Raw genomic sequence first — 19,372 nt, 5'->3', positions numbered from 1 at the left:
ACCTGGCTTACACATTAGTAATACAATAGACAAGATTACGTGGGTTTATATTAGTTGTCTTAAATATTTTGTTCAATAAAGTTTGAAACAAAAAAATATTCCAAACACAAACACGTGACTGTACGGCCAGTCCACTTAGACAAACTTAGTCATTGAAACTTTGTTCGTAATTAAAAAGTACAGTTCGATGTATAACTATAGCGTTCTATTGACTTAAGTGTTCTTTAAAAATGAATTAATTTATTTATAGCTCATATAGTACGTACTCACACATACAAGTTGGAAAACTAGCGGGTTTTTTTGTCGACCCGTAGAAAAATGGCTGCCATTGTGCGCGTGCGCAACATGGATTTTTCGTTCGCGCTTCGGTTCCGTCGTATTTGATGCTTCACGACGACGTTCGCCTGCAAAATTGATCAGGTCCTCGTCTTCCATCTTTCTTGTTGTCGATGGCGAACGAGCGCCTGCGAGCTCTGGAGGAGGTTGAGAAGGAAATCGCGATGGTCCTGCAGTGTGCCGGTCAGCTCCTCTAAAATTGAGCAGCAGAGAACGGAACGAATCGTTCTTACTTTTAATAAATCACGTTTGCACTTCCGTAGCCTGAATATTAATCACAATGTGTGTTCGATATTATTCTGATTCACCAGACAAGTGCACAGCTGATTCCATACATTAGTTGATTCTGCTGATTCAGTTATTTTATACGGAATCAATTGAAGAGTTGTGGTGACCAATTGTCCGCATTTGTGCAGGCAACATCGTGATGGAACTTTCCAAAGACAAACACAACGCCAGCCTGCTGGACAGACAGCTGGTCCAGTTCCAGAGCTCAGTCAACAGAGTGGAGAGCGAACTGAGTGGCCAAATCCGCTATCTGACGCAGGTAACACACACGGGCAACACAGTTCCATGCTTAAACGCAAAGTGGACTTATCCCGTCACTCCTCCAGGTTGCCACAGGCCAACCTCACGAGGGCTCCACCTATTCATCCAGGAAAGACTGTCAGATGGCGCTCAACAGGGCCGAGTATGCCAAAGTCAAATTAGGAGAGCTGGGACGGACCTGCGAGGTCATGTTGGAGCCGCCGCCGCTCGCATCGCAGCAAACATGAACAGAGGCCAACTTGTTTGCTTCAACTTTATTTGAACAAGACAGCAACACGCACCGTGAATGCGTTTGGACTCAAATGTGTGTGATTTGAATGCATCAATATTCTTTGCTCAGCCATTAAAAATCTTTGTATACAAATAAACAGTCATTGTGGCCAGTGTCTTCGCTGCTGCCAATGGTAGCCATGGCAACGGCTAGCACAAGGGGTCGCCTTCGGCTCCGCCCTCAGCCCCCACTAAATGCAGGCGGCTGAAGTCTTGGAACACCAGCTCGTCGGCTTGAGAGGAAGAGCTGCGCAGAAGAAGAAGGTGATGTCAAGAAAAGCTCCAGTTTGAGTAGCAAAGTGACCATTTTTAAAAACATGAACGCCTCGAAAATCCTCCATAACAAATCAATTCCCGACTGATGACCTCTTCTGCTCTTCTCACAAACAATATTCTATTTCTGCTGTCATGTGGATGCATCAACTTAATCATCATATTAAAGTTGAAGTGACCATTTGACTTATTTTGGGCAACTCTGGTCACGGTGCTACTCAGACCCGAGCTCGGCGACGCTTTCTTACTCTGCGTCAAAAGTGACGAGGTCGGTACCCACGGCGGCGTCAGCTTGTGGAGCCGCTGTAAACAGCACAAATTGAATTGCACTTTAATCCTTATCAGATTAATCAAGATGATTGAGGTGTGCGTCACCTGGTTCCAGGTCGCTGGGTTTGGGATGCATCAGGACAAAAGGAAGCTCCACTGACATGTCCCTGCACTCACACAAAACACACCAGGCATAGCAAAAATTGCAATACAGAGACTAAGAAAGAAATACTCCAATTTTATATATATGTATATGCATATATATATATATATATATATATATATTATTTTTTATTTAATCATATTAAAACTCCCACAATGCAATGCGAGCACATGAGCTGTTGACGTACCCGCCACGAGACACCACCAGTTTGACTTTGACCCGGTAGGACACAACGATACCCAACATCTCCTTGTTGCAACCTTCCTTCAATCTGCAACACAAACAGCCGCCCTAAGACAAAATGATGGCCGTGCGTGCGTGCGTGCACGTACATGGTGCTGGAGGCCAAGTTGGTGTCTTGGTGCTTGAGCTTGCCATCCAGTGCCAGGCCTCTCTTCTGCCGATTGGCACCCATGCAGGGCGTCAGCGTGTACACCTGGCAGAAGGTGGAACTGGCACAGATCTGCTCGCTGGTCAAGAGAAGAACAAAAATGTTGTCGTAGCACAGACCAGATTTGAAATTGGGTTGACATGTCATGCCCAAAACTCAACCGGCAGGTGGGAATGTACTCACTCGGCTTCCAGCTGGGCCACGGGACATTTGTACTGAGCCTTGGAGAACAGACAGATGTCGGCATACTGGCGCACTGCAGAGGGAGGAGCGAGATGGAACGGCGTCAAGCGGCGGCGGCGCTGCCGCCAACATGTGACGCGCACTTCTGAAAGCCTCTCACCTGCGATCTTCACCTTCCTGACCGTCTTGCTGGAGTTGTTGGAGATGTGGACGTTCACGCTGATGGGCTCGCCGTGGTAGTACAGCTGCCATATGAGATGATTGTTTGGCGCAATTTTTAAACATTGGAAAAATCATGGGAATAAAGAGTTGATGTATGACAAAAATGCGATATGGACAAAATGTGCTTTTAAAATGTCATTTTTGCATAGAATTTATCATTCAAGGATGGTACAAAACTGCTGTACAAGAAGTGCAAAAGAAACTCCCTCAAAATATTAACTTATTCACTGCCATTGACGCCTAATTTGTAATATTTTTTTAATATCGTGAGTTAACGAGTCACGCGATTAGTTGCAATTAATTTTAATCACCTGACGCCCCTAATTTCCCCTTTTTTTTGTTCTATTAAAAAAAAAAAAGATTGTTAAAAATTAGGGGCGTCAGGCAATTAAAATTTGTAATCGTAATTAATCGCATGACTTTACTAGTTAACTCACGATTAATCACAAATGTTATATCTGTTCGAAATGTACAATAAAAAAATTATAGGTTTTCACACTCTTGTTAACAAAAGTGGAAAAAAATGTTAAACTAATAGAAATAGTTCAAATGAATTTTTGACGCCTATAGCCGTCAATGGCAGTGAATGAGTTAAGGTATTATGTTTGTCCTGCATATCATTCCAAATCTGCCAACAAAATGATGCCTACTCTCATTGTAGTGTAGGGCTGTAAAAAATCCAGTATAAATGCAACCAAGCCATGTCTGCCATCTAGTGGTGGTTGGTGATTTTACAAGTGAAAACTACAGTTGACCCCTGAATATTTTCTAATTTTCAAAATTCCATGGTAGCACCTTGCAAACATTTTTGAACATTCCTGTGTGGTAGTACAGTATTGATGATCATTGTTGAATTATCTCGCTACGTTTTTTTTTTTTTTTTAATGCGATCACGCTTAATTCCAGTGTGGAAAATCATCACCTCCTTGTCCAGCGACACCTCCAGATGAAGCGGCCTCTCTGACATCAGGAAACTTCGACTGCTCTCCGCGGTGGGCTGAGGGCCTGCCTTCTCCGGGGCATACTGCACCTTCCGGATCAGTAAATGCACAGAGTTCCTGGAAGAAAGCAGGAAAAAATAAATGTTGTCCACACCGGTGTCACCGTCGACCGTCTCGGGCAACCTATGGTGGAGCTTCTCGCCGGCCGTCTTAGCGCAGTAGGCCTGCAGCTCGAAATCCACGCCACACGCCTTTCCCGTGTCCTCGGGTCCGGGCTGCAGGGTGACCGAGCAGGGCAGGTCCTGGGGGATCTGAATGTACGGCGGCGCGTTAGGCTCCTCCCCAAAAAGCGAGCGGCGCGGTGTGGCGGCTTACGTTGAAGTGGAAGGGGTGCGCGTGTTGGCCCAGCCTGCATAGCAGCCTGTCCTGAAGGGAAGTCAACGGCTCCTGATCAAGAACGCGAGGGAAGGCCTGCAAAGTGCTGACGTAGAGATCCTTCCGGAAGGACAGCCCCAGGACGTCCACATCCTCCCGACCGTAACGGAACACGCACGCCAGGCTCACGAATACTGCAATGCGTTGTTGTCAACATTTGAAGATAAGCGTAGCAGGCCTAATGGCTCATCAAAAAACATTTTCAGTCCTGAAATCGTTTATTTAACAACATTGGACGCCACTGTCTCATGACGCACAGTCATATAAAAAGTCTACACACCCGTGTTCAAATAGCAAGTTTTGTGCTATAAAAAAATAGTAATGCTGCATTTTAGCAAAATGGGAAGCCAGAGTTGTCAGACTTTAATACAGGAAGTGTGCACAGGAACACCCCTTTCAACTCGCGGATCCAAGTTGCAAAGTCGGGGGGCCTGAATGGCAAAATATAATTTACCCAATTAAAAACATTTAGCTGTTTATTTATTACAAAATTAATTTAGCTTGAAATAAGTAACCTAATGTAATTAGTAGGGGTGGGAATCTTTGAATGTCTCACGATTCGATTCAGATTTTTGGGTGTGCGATTCAGAATCAATTTTCGAGTAAGAATGATTTTTTATTCAAAATGATTTGATTGACAATGATTTTTGCTTCAATTTATAGATGTTCAAGGAACCATAATGATCTACTCTAGTCTGACTCGCTAATGCTAACTAGTGCTCTACTTGCGGCACAAAGAACGGCTCCACGCTGCATAAAAAAACAATAACTTTTACTGGAATAACTTGATCGTGACTTTTTCCTTCTACTCTCTAATGTGGCTACAACTTAACAGTGTATCAGACCGCGTGGAACCACACTGCCCCTAGGTGGCTAAATCGGGTACAACATGAACAGCGCTCCCAATAAAAAGGCACACACAAACAAGAGGCAAGACAGTATAAAATAATTTAAATTAAATCGATTGTGGGACATTTAAATTTGATTCTGAACCGTACTAAATGAGTATCATGATTCTTATGAAAATTTATTTTTTTGGCACACCCCTAGTATTTAGGACAGACTGCGTTAACCAGAACAGCAAACAATTTATCGGAATCAGCCAGTTCATGTGGGATATGTCAGACTTCCTCGAATGTAGCACAATAACAATGTTCTGATTTCAAACTGGCTCCCTCTAATGGTGTGCAAAAGAATTTACAGCAAACATATGTAAAGTTAAATTGTATTGTACAATACATTTGCTTGTAATCTTGAACTGGTTGTTTTTAAACTTCTATTTAGGTACAATATTTTATTTGAATAATGATTTTTAGCTTTTATTTCCAATATTTAAGTGCAGTCTTGTTTTGATGACCACTAAGGCTGCCGCTTATGTATATTAATATTGGTGGTGATGGAGCGACTCGCTTTTACCTTTGCGATCTTGTAGATACTCGGGATCCACCAGGAGGACTCCATCTGCACCAGCAAACATCTGGACGTCACTCTGCAAGTTTTACTAGTGTGCGTTTATACTCACCCACTGCATCCACGTGATCCAAGTGGTCGATGAAGTCACGCTTGCCCAGATATACACTGAGCTGTGGAGTGGAGAATAGTCAGCGCTCACCTGCACGCCTGCGGGGGTGTTCAGCCTACCTTGCAATTGGGGCTGGTCTTCTTGAAAACTCTGCAAGGAGAAAAGAAACACGTTGAAAAAAGACACATTTGAAATGGATTGTATGTTGATCTTGAGAACTATTTCATGGACATGAGATGACAAAAACGTGGAAATGTGCACGTCGACACATTTCCTGCCTCTTGTGATCCTTATATTGGAGGAAGAAGGAATTAGACAAAAAAAACAAAGCGGCATGGGGTGAGAGGAAAAAGGCAAAAGTGCAAATGAGCAGATTGAGAGCACATCCGCTCGTTAAACAGGAAACCAGTAATTCTGGAGCACAGAAAGGTTTGTAAAGGTTGAACATTCTTGTTGTTAGTGCTTCTTGGAGAAAATCTTCTATTTGTGAATTATAGTTTCCCCTGGTGAGCCATGACGTTTTGGTTTTTGTGCTTTGAGGCTGTCCTTTTCCCATCCTATCCAATGAAGCAGCTGCGTGAAATGCAAATTCAGCAATCACTTGAACAACTTGTGAATCTTTAATTTGATGGGGGTTTTTTATGCTTGGCTTTGCTCCCAAATTTGTTACAGCGGCATACCTTAAGCTATTTATTGGATTCAAGTGCTGGAAAAGCCACAGGTTGCATTTGGAGCAGAGCATACAAACAAGACTTTCCGAGGCCGTAAGCAAACGAAAAAGCAAAGCAAAAGAGAACGCAAGATGCCCGAAGAGTGTTTGAAAAGTACCTGGTGGCCTCTTTGTCGCCCATGTCGTCGGTGCCGCTCAGGTGGGGTTCGAGTGGCGTGTGACATGCTTTGGGCTCTTGTCCCGCTTATGGGCTGCTTCCCGACGCCGATGACACAGGTCACGCCCATCTGCTGTGATTGACACCGGTGACGTACTCATGCACGTGACCTGCCATGCCGAGTAAAAAAAACAAAACAAAAACATAAAATGCTGACTTTTCTTGCTGCTTTTCTTCACATCAAATACAAACTACACACAATTTTAAGCAAGCAACAATCAATTTTGATTGATTCCTCTGCCAAAGGTTATTTCCGATTTTTTATTTTTTTTTGCTGACGAAAGCTTGACAAAACAATAACAAGTGTCCTTCTTTTGTCTTCGGAACTAACGCCGAATTACCTTTTATTTTGTAAGGACCCACCGGAAGCAGCAGGGTGCACGCTCGGACACGCCCCTAAAAACTTCAACTTGATACGTCCGGCGGCTCGTGGACAACTCTGATCGGCTGGGTCATGGCGCTTGCTCGTGGAGGTTCGCTGCTGCTGGCGATGATGATGATGATGATGATTACGCTCGTCGTGCAAGGTAAACGAAACAACATTACCGATAAAAAGAAAAGCCGCCGATTGTCGTGCGCATGCGTGCTGCCTAGTTTGTGTCGCAGCGGAGGCCTAAAGCAATAACGGTGCGGTCCATTGTGAGCACCATCGTTCGTCGTTCTCTTGTCCATTATTGAATCGACATCATCAACTATCCATTGGTTTAAGTTAACTTATTTGATTGGTTTCCCGAAAGGTGCATCTACACTAATAATAATTGGGCATGTTACACTATTTTCCAGACCGCATGTATAGTACTCAACTCTTGAATGTAATAGTCCACTTCTTTTACCACATGTAAATTTCTCCTCAAAAACAATGACCAAAAAAAGACCAATATATTTCAAGATAGCAGTTTCCTTAAAAATGTATTAAATTAATGGCAGTCTGGTTTAGGTACTCGCCCATCCCTAATTGATGATATTCGGAACAAAAATAAAAACTGTCACTCAAGTTGTGTCCCCTGTCGGATGGGAGGGTGAACAACAAGAAAGTGCACAAAAGTCCTTTTGTTGTCCCTTTGTGAGTGGGAAAACAGCAGTGTATTCTGGAATGACGTTTTTTTATTTCTGTTGTTGTTGCTGCAGTGCGGCCTCAGGGTCTTGACCTGGCCGACGCTCTGGACGGCGCCAACGCGCAAAGTAGGTACTCACACAATATTCCCAAATTCGACTGGTACAAACAGACAGCAGTAGTGTCACTTTGCAACACTGAATTTTTCTAGCAATTTAGCCAATTGAAACCAGAAAAAATAAATAAAGTTTAGTAGTCAAATTCAAGTTTTAATTCAACATTTTTCTGATGCAGTAGCAATATGCATCCCTAAAATCATGAGTTAGAGCCCCTAAAAGTCTCAAGAAGCCATTTGAGTGTCACATATACACAAATTTGAATATGTGCTGCACATGCACACGTATGAAGTTTCTCACCTCATGTCATCTGTTGATTACAGCCACAACAACGCCGTTGCCAGGTAACAAACACACATCATAATCCAAATAATCCAGTAGTAATACATGCCAACCATGTGCCATATCGCCCCCTACAGGTACCAAGGCTCCAATCAAGACCAAAGGGAAAGCAGGTAAGCCCACGTCCAGCATGCGGCCGTATTGCTTCTTTTGGTTTTCCCCTTGTCGTTCCTCATTTTGAACCCTGGCAGCCGCCGACGAATTTGACCTGGCCGACGCCCTCGACCCCAACAACGACATCACCAATGACAAGGATAAAGGGGGCCGGCGTGGAGGTGGGTCATCCAGCGTTAAGGTTAAGGTCGAAGGCTGACTAATGCAGCTCCCTTTTTTTTTTCCTGCACTCATTCCCAATTCAATTGGTTATTGGCTGCATTAACACGACCCATATGCATGAACAGCCTTCGTTTACACGTGTAACCCACTGCGGCGTGTACGATTGTGTGCAGGAGGATTTTCCGACAGCGACCTGATCGACGTCAGCAAAGACGACAACTACAAACCCGACAAAGGCAAAGGTGACACCCGCCGCCGCTTGTTCATCAAGACGAACTGTTCCACAAACAGGCGCAGTGATGTTGACGTTTTTGGTTTTGTTTGCGTGTATTCAGGCAGCCGACCGAGCGGCGATCGCGATCAAATCAACCAACGCGACGACAATGGCAACACGGGTGAGACCAGACGCTCTGGGTGCGTTTGTCTTCAGAGTGTGTGATGTTGACTGCGTGTGTGCAGAATCCATCGCCGAAATCGGCACCATCGCGGGCATCGTCAGCGCGGTGGGCATGGCGCTGGTGGGCGCCATCAGCAGCTACGTATCGTACCAGAAGAAGAAGTTGTGCTTTGGCATCCAGCGTAAGTCGCACGCGCACATTTCTCTGTCCGTCCGCCTGTCTGACCGCTCACCACGGCTTGTGCTTGTGTCGCTGTGACAGAGAGTCTCAACGCGGAGATGGTGAAGGCTGATGCTCCGGACGCGGTGCTGGCGACAGAACCACAAGGTAGCGAACAGTCAGGAAGAATAAAGTTTTTCTTTAGGTCAAATGTACATCAACAAATAATTAAACAATGTTTATTCCTTCTTTTTTTTTTTTGCCATTCTGTATACAGTGGTGCCTTGAGATATGAGTGACCAGACTTTGAGTTGTTTTCCAAGGTTTCACAACAAGCTACACTTTTGGCAATAATTGTCCCAAAAGTCTTCTAACTGAATGCCACTCCCACTTGAACTTTCCTAGCAAAGTAAAAAAAAAGAAAAAAAGAGGCATTTTATGTATTGAAAAAAACCCCCACCACATAGCTTCTGTAAGCTTAATGCTAATGAGCATATATGTTTTTACCCATGTAGGCTGCAAGGTTAAATTAGATGATGAAAACTAACAAAATAACTAAAACTATAATTGGGGGGAGGGGGCGACATAAAACACCACATTGTTTCTGTAAGGTTAATGCTAATTAGCATCTATGTTGCAGTGTCTGAACCCATGTAGGCTGCAAGGTTAAATTAGCTGATGGAAACTAACAAAATAAAACTATAATTAGGGGGGACATAAAAAAAAAGCTTTTAAAAAATAGCCAAAACTTTTAACAAACTGCATTTTACATTTACAAAACAAACTAAAACCAGCTACAATTTTAGCAATAATGTTCTTGTTTTAATCCTTTCAAAATAATTAAATACATGAGCCATTGCGGTTGATTTTAAATGCATTCATTTCGGCAGCACGTATAAAAGTCGAACAGCCGTTTGGGATTTGTATCCTTAACTTTGCGTCGCGTGGAAGTGACGTCATCTAGTGGCAGCTAAAACAAAAGCGCCACCAGATGAGGTCGCTCTGAGGCAACGAACTTGTGTTTGTTCTACTTTTAATATACAAACCAGTGGTTTATCATGGCTCGGTTAGGTGCCCTGCTTTTGTCATTTAACTCAACCCAAAACGTGACCCTAACAAGTGTTTTCAGTAAAACTCGGTTTAGTTATTTTTTGCCTTCTACTGCCCCCACGTGGTCAAATTGAGCACAGCATAAGGCGCAGAATTCCATTGAAGCAGTTTAGCAAAAACTACACGTTAGAATAATTTTGGTTGTTTTGGGGGTGCAGGCTGGAACAGCTTAATGGCACTTGCATTCATTCCAATGAAAACTTTGCGATAGGTGTGTGGTCACGGAACAAGTCTTATTCTTATCTCAAGGCGTGACTGTATCGGAAAGCTAAGTAATGGATACAAGTGGATTTGAATCACTTTTTTAAATTATTATTTTATTGTTGCGCTGCAGTGCAGCAGACTCTTCTGGAGCAGTCCAGTGCTGAACCTCGTCTTGCCCACAACGTCGTGTGACGACGCTCAAATGAGACAAGCTTCACAACGTTGACCGGCGCACACACACGAGCTTCACCAAGTACCTCCTGGGTTTATTTCATGGAAATTTTTCTACAAAGCTGAGTTGATGGTGTGTTGTTCTTTTGCACTGACTGACATCAAACATTCAAGAGTCCTGCATAATGTGACATTTTCTTTCATTCAATTTATTTATTCCCTTTCTCTGCCATAGTGTAGCAACAATTTTTTTATCCGGATATAATTTTTCATTTTGTGATTTGGTTGTAAAGGGAACTTACTTGTACATTTCTTCCTGACTCTCAAACTGGACAAACGTAGTGAGCTTTGGTGTCGTCGTGGCAACCGCAACGCTTAGTGCTCATATTTGCTGTGCTCTTTTGACAATTATTAGATTCACCTCTCACAATGACAATGAAGACGACAATAATAATTCATATTAAGAGGAATGTGTTTTAAGACTGACAGCGGAATGTTTGACATGAACAAGTGCATCTGTAAAGCTGTTTACACTCCACGCAAACAGGATGCAAAAACTAAATAAAACATTTGGTCAGACCGGGAATGACACTACGACCTTTTCTTTGTGTGTGGTTTTGCAGGAGTAAAGTTAAATTATTTTTGGCAACAAAACACTTTTGGTTTTTTTTTTTGTTCACGGGGTCTAGCCCTACTTTAGTGCAAATAAAGGGTTCTTTCAAAATAAAAGGCATATATTCCCAGAGGAAAATTTTATTATTGTAAATCACTTGTTAAGAAATCAATCTTTGGAAAAAAATGAAGGAATGGCATTGAAGACATTTAAGGAGTGAGGGAGGGAAGGATAAACATGCTCCTCAAAAAGTCTCTTAATGTTGGATTTTCTTCCATGGCGTATGCAAACTATCCCCCGTTTACCGGACATCCACACACGCGCAGACACTTGTGTGTGTGCGTCAGACCACGGTGGCGGCGGCGGTCCCAGCGGCACGGTCGGGCGATGATGCCGGAGAGTTGGCCTGGACCTCCCTACGCAGCTCTTCCACCCGTCGCTCAAGTTGGGCCCGCAACAACAGCAGATCCTTCAGCATGCGATGCTGCGCCACCTGCAAAGCCACGCAAGCAGATCTCCACAATTGGTTTTCTTTTATTTTTATAAATAGTCTATGCAAATGGCTCTCAGCATAAGTAAGTAAGTAAAAACTTTTTGTTAACATGCACTTGCGAAACTGATACCAAATAAGAGGTCCAATGTTCAAATGTAACTTGACCTGTGAATATATTTGTTTTTAGATTGACATCGTTTTTCATTGAAGCAAATGCAAATTCCTAAAGCTGCAAATTCAACAAATGACTATTTTCAGCTCTTTACAATCTATAAATAAAAAATTAAAAAATCCCCCCCAAAAATCTTTAGTCTTGAATGACTTTTTTTGTAGTTTAAGGACATGATCACTGGGTGGCGCTGGTGCACCATTAAGCTGCTTTGGCAGCTCCCAGTAGAAGAAGAGACAATAACTTAAAGTAAAGTCGTGCGTTGTACCTGCAGGAGGGGATAACATTTTTTACGGGGGTATTAAGTGGCTGCCCGTGTTGTTGCACGCAGGTGACAACAGACAGGACGCTGTGTGTGACGTAGTCCGTCCTCGAAGCCAATGTGGCACGTATTTCAGCCTATCAGGCCGCGAGGCGAAATGCGAAGAAAGTTCACATTTTTCAACTTTGACGAATATGCGAATTTTCGCCGCCCCGCAGCGTGTCCCCAAACGCGTCCTCCGTGCCACCCCACGCACGCGCCCACCCGCGTGATATGTAATCACGCGCCGCTTCACGCTCCCCCGCTTTTGGTGACTAGTGTATGTAAATCTGACGTTGGTAGATTTTCTCTTCTTCTTGGGTGGCAGGTTAATTAACATGGGGGTTTTGACAGTTGCCATCATATTTTCGGACCGGAACGAAAAAAATGTTTTAAACCTTTTTTACCGGAACGTTCCGGCCTACTTTCACCCCTGCTTATACTATAATACAGCTACATGATTTTTTTTTTTGTTCTATAAAAAGTAAATTAAAAAAAACATGTTTAGAGGATCACGTTTTGGGAGGCTTTCTTTTTAAAGTTCCATCGATTTTTTTTTTTTTAATGGAGAAAAACAATTTAAGATACAATCGTGCCTTTGGAACAAATTTGACTGTTATCTCAGTTCACTAATATATTCTAGGAGGTACCCACCTGCGGTCTCACGCGAGGGTTCCATCGTGCATAGTAAGCCGTCCACAGCTCGAGATGCCTGCAGGATGCCAGCGGGTAGAGCACGCTGTGGCTCTTGTGGACGTACAGCGGGTTGCTAAAGTCCTCAGGCTGGCTGAACGCGACACCAGAAAACACGAGTCGGTCTAGACCGCGAGGTCGCTAACGAGCCAGGAGAGAAAGTCTCCACTTACCTGTTGATGTAGGACCACAGGGACGCTGTCCGTATCTGGAGCTCCTAGAAAGCAAAAGCAGAATTAGCAAAGCGGGCAGCCATCGAGCGGCGCGAGACGCTCACCTGTGCCGCGCGCTCTTGCTCGCTGTTGCACAAGAAGGTTCCGAAGAGGCAGCTGTACAGGTGGTCCAGCAGCGTCAGCAGGAAGAGCTCGTTGAACTCGAACGCCGCCGGGAACTGCAGGCACGGGGTCACGGAAGTCATGGCGGCAAGTCCGGGAGATTTTGACTTTGGCGGCAACGTACCTGCCGGCTCATTTGCCACACGCAGTCCACGAACTGGACGAAGAGAGGCGAGCGCTCGGAGTTGCAGTGGTCGTCGTCGCCGTGGCCCACGCGCTGATGACACGGCACGGACACAAAATCATTTCACGTGTATTTGAAGGAAGGGATGTTCGATCACTACTCGTGGTCAACCGGAAATATTGTTTAAAAAACGAACTTTCTTTTCGGTTCACAGAATGCATTGTGTGGCGCTGCGCATTAAATTAATGACGTTATAAGGGCATTAATCCTTGTCATATGTTTGTAGGGCTGGGCAATAAATTAAATAAATTTGATTAATCATCATTTTAAGAATAGATTGTTGAAAATGAGCTAAATCGTGCATATAAATAAATACACTCTTGTCTTTTTGGGAATTATATTAAAAAAAAAGTTATTTAGTTATATTAAAACGTTACTGTGAGTTGTAATTTTGCACAAGATATGAATGTTAAGATAACGTTAAAATTCATTAAAAATTTGAACATTTTGCACAGGATTTATTTTTGAATGAACCCTTTAAATAAATGTTTTGTAGGCTTTATTACTTAGATTAAAATGGGAATTGTCCTAAATGAAACGGATATCAAGATTTTAATTTTTTGGCCATATCGCATACGTGTGTTATATGTTGGACATTTATTATTTTATATTTATACTTGCACTGCTTGTAAAAATTAGGATTTGCTTGACCTAATTAACAAACATCATTATTTAGGGATTGAAGGTTATGGTATAGATTTATGTTTTATAAATGAGACCACTTGTGTACAACTGCAGTAAATGGTTAGAGAGCATAAGGGGAAAAAATTATCGGCTGATGATTTTGGCTAATGTTTGAAGGTCCATAATTTGTCAATTCAATCGTCCGGATGATTAATTGACTAAATAATTTCCATGGCAATTTGGGGTTGCATGTTATGTGGTAGCTACGTTTAATTGCGGTCAAAATGATAAGGACGGTCTAAAAAGCGAGTGTGCGAAGTCTTCTTACAGCAGCAAACTTGTGTCCAAAGCTGATCCACTCCTTCTCCACCAAAACCTAGAAGGAAAAAAAACAGTGTAAATAAGAAGAGTAATATTTCCTTGAAAAAAAACACGTTTTTTCACTCAGAAATTATTTTTACAAAGATAGTTTTTAGAACATTTTACAAATTAATTTAAAAAAAAGAAGCTACGTAACCGTTTGACCTTCAGCTTGGGTGACAGCCACTCTACCACCTGAGCCATGCCACTCCTTCTGTATGTTAGCATATTGCTGGAGTCAGGTGGAATCCTCGTACCTCAAAGAGATTGGGTTTGGTCTCATTTTGGACACCAGTAATGCAATATAGTGGCAAACAGCAAGAGTCGCATGGCTCAGGTGGTAGCATGTCTATCTCGCAAACTGAAGGTCATGAGCTTGTTCAACGCTTACCAGGCTTGGGGAGTAACGGAATACATGTACCGCCGTTATGTAATCAGATTGCAATTTTTTTTTTAAACTGTATTACATTAGTTAAAGGAAAAAACATTTAATCAGATTACAATTTTTTTTTTAACTGTATTACATTAGTTAAAGGAAAAAACATGTAATCAGATTACAGGTACATTTATAAAAAATGGGAATTACTTCGAGGGATTACAATTTCTACGATGAGAGAGAGTGCGAAAGAGGGCATCGAGCGCAAGAGTGAGAGAGCGCGCGCGCACGCACGCACGCCCGGTGGGAACGAACGAACTGACTAGTCGTGTCCTCCACATGCGGGCAGTTTGAAAAAGCTTTGCGGACGGGAGGAGAAAATGGCGACCGTTCGAAAGTTTGAGCTACGAGTCCAGCGGCATGCTACGCGCTGTAGCTTCTTGCTAGCTATCTCGCTAGCCTACAACCATAATGTGAGTTACACCTTCCAAACAAATCTTCCTCCCACCAATTCACTATTTAAACATCATGCACAACATATACACGGATAAACTTGTGACTGGGATAACAGTTCATTTTGCACACATTGTCATCCTCATTGGATGACTATCTATCTGTATCTGTCTGTCTGACTATCAATCTATCTATCTATCATTGCATTCAGTGACAGTTCGAAAACAGCATATGGCCTTCAATCAATTAATCAATCAATAGCCTACATGCTTTTTAATGAAAAATATTTTTTGTGTGCTATTTGTAGGCTGCCCGGGTCCCTATCACCTCCACAAATAGCAGGGGCACATTGTATAGAATATATATTGTGGTGATATTTATTTTTATTTTGTCTTCATGAGCATACTCAATATTTGAGTGATCCAGTTACATTACTTTATTATTATTATGGTACTTGGATTAGGTTACTAACTACATTTTTTAGTTTGCAACTGTAACGGATTACATTTTAAAAGTAACGCTCCCAACCCTGACGCTTACATATTATAATATATATATATATATATATTTTTTAAATAATCTAGTCAAATGTACTCAAAACGATCCTATAATGTACTTACAATTTCTGAGTGAAAAAAATTAAATTATGTAAATATTAATCCCAGTTTTTTTTTTTTACAGTCAAGAGGAAGACAAAGCGAAGATAGGAACGAACCTGGAACCCTCTGAGTGTGCGGTAATAGCCGTCCAGCATGAGCATGGTCAGAGACGTCAGCTGAGCCGTCCTGTCCCAGCCGTCACTGCAGTGGACCACCACTGACGTCTGCGCGCGCTCCAGCTTGGACGCCATCTGGGATGCTCCACGCAGCAGCAGCTAACAAACGCGCCGATTATTCTCTCTTTAGACTTTGGTACGAGTGTGCGCACTTATTTGGCGCGCGTACCTGAATGTAGTGGAGCCAGTGCGTTTGGTCAAGGTTGGAGTGCCAGCGCGCTTGGTCGATGTCGGGGTACAGCACGTCCTTCAACTTCCTGAGGGCCTCGCGCATCACATGGATGTTGGGGATCTCCAGGAAGTTCAGCTCCACGTTGGCGTAGACGCTCTCGCTCTCGTAGCCGCCGTCCTTATCCTGCCAGCGCGATGCGGTGTGTAAAGCACGCAACTCAATTTACAATTGAGTAGGAGGGGACGTACTTTGTTGCTGCGCGCGGCGCTGAATTGTCGGGCGTCGAAGACGCTGAGCTTGTGGGAGTGCGCGTTGGCGTCCATGATGGTCTGGAGGAGGCGCTCGTCCTCTTTGCAGCAGCGGTCGGCCGCGCCAACCAGCGGCTGGCTGCAGCGCACCAGGGCCGCCTGCGACTCGGGGTGGAGCCAGGACAACACCTGCCGGGGGAGAGGCACGGTGACGCCGTTTCAAGATCGATCGGGACAAAAGACGAGCTCGCTTTTCGGGAAGGGCAAAAAATAATAATTCCAGTTTGTCGAGCTAGAAAAAGAGAGTTTCTTGTCGGTAAGAACAACTCTTTGATTTCACTCTTTAAAGTAAAAGAAATGAAAGGCGACAGAAGTAAAACTTGTTTTGTCTGCCCTTGATCAACAAACACAAAAAAACACAAAATGTTCTCATATTTTAACTCATTCACTGCCATTGACGTTAAAAATTTATTTGAACTATTTCTATTTGTTTAACATTTTTTCCACTTTTGTTAAGAGTATGAAAACCTAGATTTTTTTATTGTACATTTAGAACAGATATAAAATGTATGGTTAATCATGATTTAACTATTGAAGTCAATAATTAATTACATTAAAACATTGTAATCACCTGATGCGATAAAAAAAAAAAGAAGAAAAGATGATAAAAAAAATTAGGAGCGTCAGGCGATTAAATTTTTAAATCGTAATTAATTGCATGACTTCACGAGTTAATCACAAATGTTATTATCTGTTCAAAATGTACAAGAAAAAAATTCTAGGTTTTCATACTCTTGTTAACAAAAGTGGGGGGGGGGGAAATTAACTAATAGAAATAGTTCAAATGAATATTTGACGTATATAACGGTGAATGAGTTAATAAAAACAGCACACTATAATATGATCTCCTCATTGTGGGGTGTAAGCTTTGGCCACCTGGGGGCAGTATAAGACCAAAAAAATCAACTATGTGTTATGGCTTGTTGACTGCAATGAGTGCAGTACTAAAGCCCACCGGAATGCGCCGCTTGGCTCGGAACGCCGCCACCCGCTTGATGTCCTCGTCCACGATGTTGGCGGGGACCACCAGGACGGCGGGGTACGTATCGCACAGCTGATAGGACGCGTTCAGTCGACTGATGGTCCAGCTCTCGTTGGGGAGACCCTGATGGTTGCAAAAAAGACATTTGAATTAAGAGCTTGTGCGTCACTCTTGATAATGTCAACAATCGATAGGCTACACGTCGAGGCGTGTTCTGACCTGCCGCCGCCACTCGGCCAGCGGCTCGTAAACCTTCCAGCCGTCCGCATCAAAGCGCTGCTCATAGCGGAAGGCGAATAAAGTCTGCGTGGGCACAAGGGAGACGTTAACATCGATTGCAACGGTGTTTCAACTTGACGTCTTTCAACTGACCAGCTGGCGGGACAGCGGAAATGCTCGCAAGGCCACAGTCTTCGCCACGTCGGTGTGGCCCGTACTCGTTTTATAGGCGAACTTCAGACTCCTCAGGTCCTGGGTGGAAAAGTTGAAGCGTTTAGGCACCTGCCGGCCGCGTGTGAATGGCGCTCGTGAGTCGTTACCTTGCAGACCAGCTCCAGGCCTTCTGTGTTGTCGCCTCGGTCGGGGATGCCCACCGTCTCCACACGGCTGATGACGCCCAGGTTGACGGCCAGGACAAACGGACATTCCTGAAGCCAAACAAATCAGTTGACAAATGAACAGGACCAAAAGCTTCTTGGTGTGGTTCAAAAATCTAAATGTCATCTTTCTCGTACATCTTGCTGCTTGGTTGTCCTAAATGAGCTGAAAATACATTGTTGATTTCATAAACAATTTAAGAAATATAGTTGCAAAAACAGAGATGTGCGCTACCGTTTCTACGCTACTGAAGTAGAGCTTGTAGTCAGTGATGGTCAAGGTTCCGTTGAGCAGGCCTCTAAAGGGACAAATGTATGTCACATCCTCAACTGCACAAATGGAGAAAAAGAAACAAGGAAAAAAAAGTCAGTCACAAGAAAGACAAAGGTATCATTGGGAAAGCATTTGAAACTCACTGGTCGTCTGGATGTTTTCCCCTGGCAGGAGAGGAACTGCAGACGCCTTTTCACTCATTTTCAGCCGCGGTGCCAGAGGCTTCTACATACATGCAGTCAGTGAGCCTCTTAACATTACATTCACACTAGATCAATGCTTCTCAAACAGAAGGTCTGCCAAGCATTTATTTATCATTTCTGTTATTTCTTTATGACAAGCAATTGCCTGTGAAAAAGGTCGCTGGACCCCAAAAGTTTGCGAAGCCATGCACTAGAAAAAATGGAAAGCAATGTGAAGAGAAAGGCCAGAAAAAAAGAGAAGCAGACACTTGCCAAAGCGTTGGCGGGATGCTCGGTGTCATCGTCTCCGTGGCAACGGAAACACTCATCCGCAGAATCCTGCCGTGCGGGCATGGACCAAAAGGGTCAGCGAGAGACAAATTGAGATTGAAACAGCAAGGAAATATGTGGAAGGCAAGAGGAGCATGCACACACAATCGCTCACAAACACAACAAACATCCATTTTGCTTACCTTGGTGATGACGTCACAGACTGCCGAGCCGTGACTGGACAAAGTGGCCGCGATTAACTGTTTACACCACTCCACGTGACCTCCCGATAGACTACACACGCAAGCAAAAAACATTTCCATTGAAACGCAGCTGTTAAAACTCGCATTCGACCAATGAGCGTGCGCACAAATACACACTGGTTATTACGTGTGCATACGCCAACTAAGCTAAGCTAACATGCTAAACGTTTGCTAGGTTGGTTTTGACGCAAGCCACAAGCCGCATCCCATCTTCTCTTCAAACATTCACTGGCTAAATTGAGAACAAAGTGCACAAATCTGTTTTAGGGAGGTTTGTAAAATAAATGTTTAAAAAAAACGCTACATAAAGCCTTGAAAGAAAGAGAAACGTTCCAAGCGGAAGGAAATGAATCACCTGTCTGGATCGGGTCCACTTGCGCTGCTGACGGAGGCCGAACTCCGAGCTCCATTTGGGTCGGCCCCGGTTTCGGCTCCGTCTGCCATCCCGACCCAGCGATCGACGCTTTTGCTCCTCTCTCAAGCGTAGCTTTTTGGGTCAAGGGGGCGGGGATCGGTTCGGCTCGGCCTCCTCCGATGCGACGACGGCTCGATGTCCAAGCCAAGCGCGCTATAACGCAAGTAGGAGGCCAGACGCTGAAGAGAAACGCCGGGAACGACGCGACGTTTAGAGAAGATGTGTGTTGATGCGCGAAGACGACGACGCTTTGTCCAGGAAC

General features: G+C 43.7%; 4 protein-coding genes across 6 annotated transcripts; 2 read left to right on the top strand and 2 right to left on the bottom strand.

Moving 5' to 3' along the window:
• Positions 1–177: 177 nt before the first annotated feature.
• On the top strand, positions 178–1,253 carry med11 (mediator complex subunit 11). The gene is made up of 3 exons (XM_086059158.1): positions 178–519; positions 753–883; positions 951–1,253. Exons 1-3 carry the CDS (start codon positions 450–452, stop codon positions 1,110–1,112), a joined length of 363 nt encoding a protein of 120 aa, XP_085915284.1. The 5' UTR covers positions 178–449; the 3' UTR covers positions 1,113–1,253.
• Positions 1,125–6,937, bottom strand: arrb2b (arrestin, beta 2b). Of its 2 annotated transcripts, XM_086059155.1 has the most exons (15): positions 6,784–6,935; positions 6,384–6,552; positions 5,675–5,705; positions 5,556–5,616; positions 5,450–5,494; positions 3,974–4,167; positions 3,782–3,909; positions 3,580–3,715; positions 2,596–2,680; positions 2,436–2,508; positions 2,194–2,331; positions 2,049–2,132; positions 1,804–1,865; positions 1,677–1,731; positions 1,125–1,402 (listed from the first exon to the last, which is right to left on the bottom strand). In XM_086059155.1, exons 2-15 carry the CDS (start codon positions 6,404–6,406, stop codon positions 1,306–1,308), a joined length of 1,212 nt encoding a protein of 403 aa, XP_085915281.1. In that variant the 5' UTR covers positions 6,407–6,552; positions 6,784–6,935; the 3' UTR covers positions 1,125–1,305. The 2 variants fall into 2 exon arrangements, with proteins under 2 accessions (XP_085915281.1, XP_085915280.1); XM_086059154.1 differs by having other exon boundaries at positions 3,580–3,909; positions 6,784–6,937.
• cd99l2 (CD99 molecule-like 2) lies at positions 6,805–10,863 on the top strand. Of its 2 annotated transcripts, XM_086059156.1 has the most exons (10): positions 6,805–6,969; positions 7,571–7,624; positions 7,936–7,956; positions 8,032–8,067; positions 8,146–8,229; positions 8,404–8,472; positions 8,566–8,625; positions 8,690–8,809; positions 8,890–8,955; positions 10,232–10,863. In XM_086059156.1, exons 1-10 carry the CDS (start codon positions 6,897–6,899, stop codon positions 10,291–10,293), a joined length of 645 nt encoding a protein of 214 aa, XP_085915282.1. In that variant the 5' UTR covers positions 6,805–6,896; the 3' UTR covers positions 10,294–10,863. The 2 variants fall into 2 exon arrangements, with proteins under 2 accessions (XP_085915282.1, XP_085915283.1); XM_086059157.1 differs by lacking the exon at positions 8,146–8,229.
• Positions 10,864–11,009: 146 nt separating this feature from the next.
• Positions 11,010–19,369, bottom strand: LOC147160042 (phosphatidylinositol-3,5-bisphosphate 3-phosphatase MTMR2-like). Its single transcript, XM_086059149.1, has 18 exons — positions 19,051–19,369; positions 18,636–18,726; positions 18,436–18,501; positions 18,124–18,205; positions 17,942–18,036; positions 17,650–17,757; positions 17,483–17,581; positions 17,330–17,413; positions 17,084–17,233; positions 16,069–16,257; positions 15,818–16,003; positions 15,589–15,747; positions 14,013–14,060; positions 13,001–13,093; positions 12,819–12,932; positions 12,715–12,758; positions 12,503–12,635; positions 11,010–11,378 (listed from the first exon to the last, which is right to left on the bottom strand). Exons 1-18 carry the CDS (start codon positions 19,137–19,139, stop codon positions 11,229–11,231), a joined length of 1,980 nt encoding a protein of 659 aa, XP_085915275.1. The 5' UTR covers positions 19,140–19,369; the 3' UTR covers positions 11,010–11,228.
• Between the last annotated feature and the right edge of the window lie 3 nt (positions 19,370–19,372).

This window comes from Leptonotus elevatus, chromosome 17, assembly GCF_054856555.1.
Source record: "Leptonotus elevatus isolate MCC_2025b chromosome 17, RoL_Lele_1.0, whole genome shotgun sequence".
Taxonomy (NCBI): Eukaryota; Metazoa; Chordata; class Actinopteri; order Syngnathiformes; family Syngnathidae; genus Leptonotus; species Leptonotus elevatus.
The sequence above is the reverse complement of the archived record's forward strand: the minus strand, read 5'-3'. Positions and strand labels throughout refer to the sequence as shown.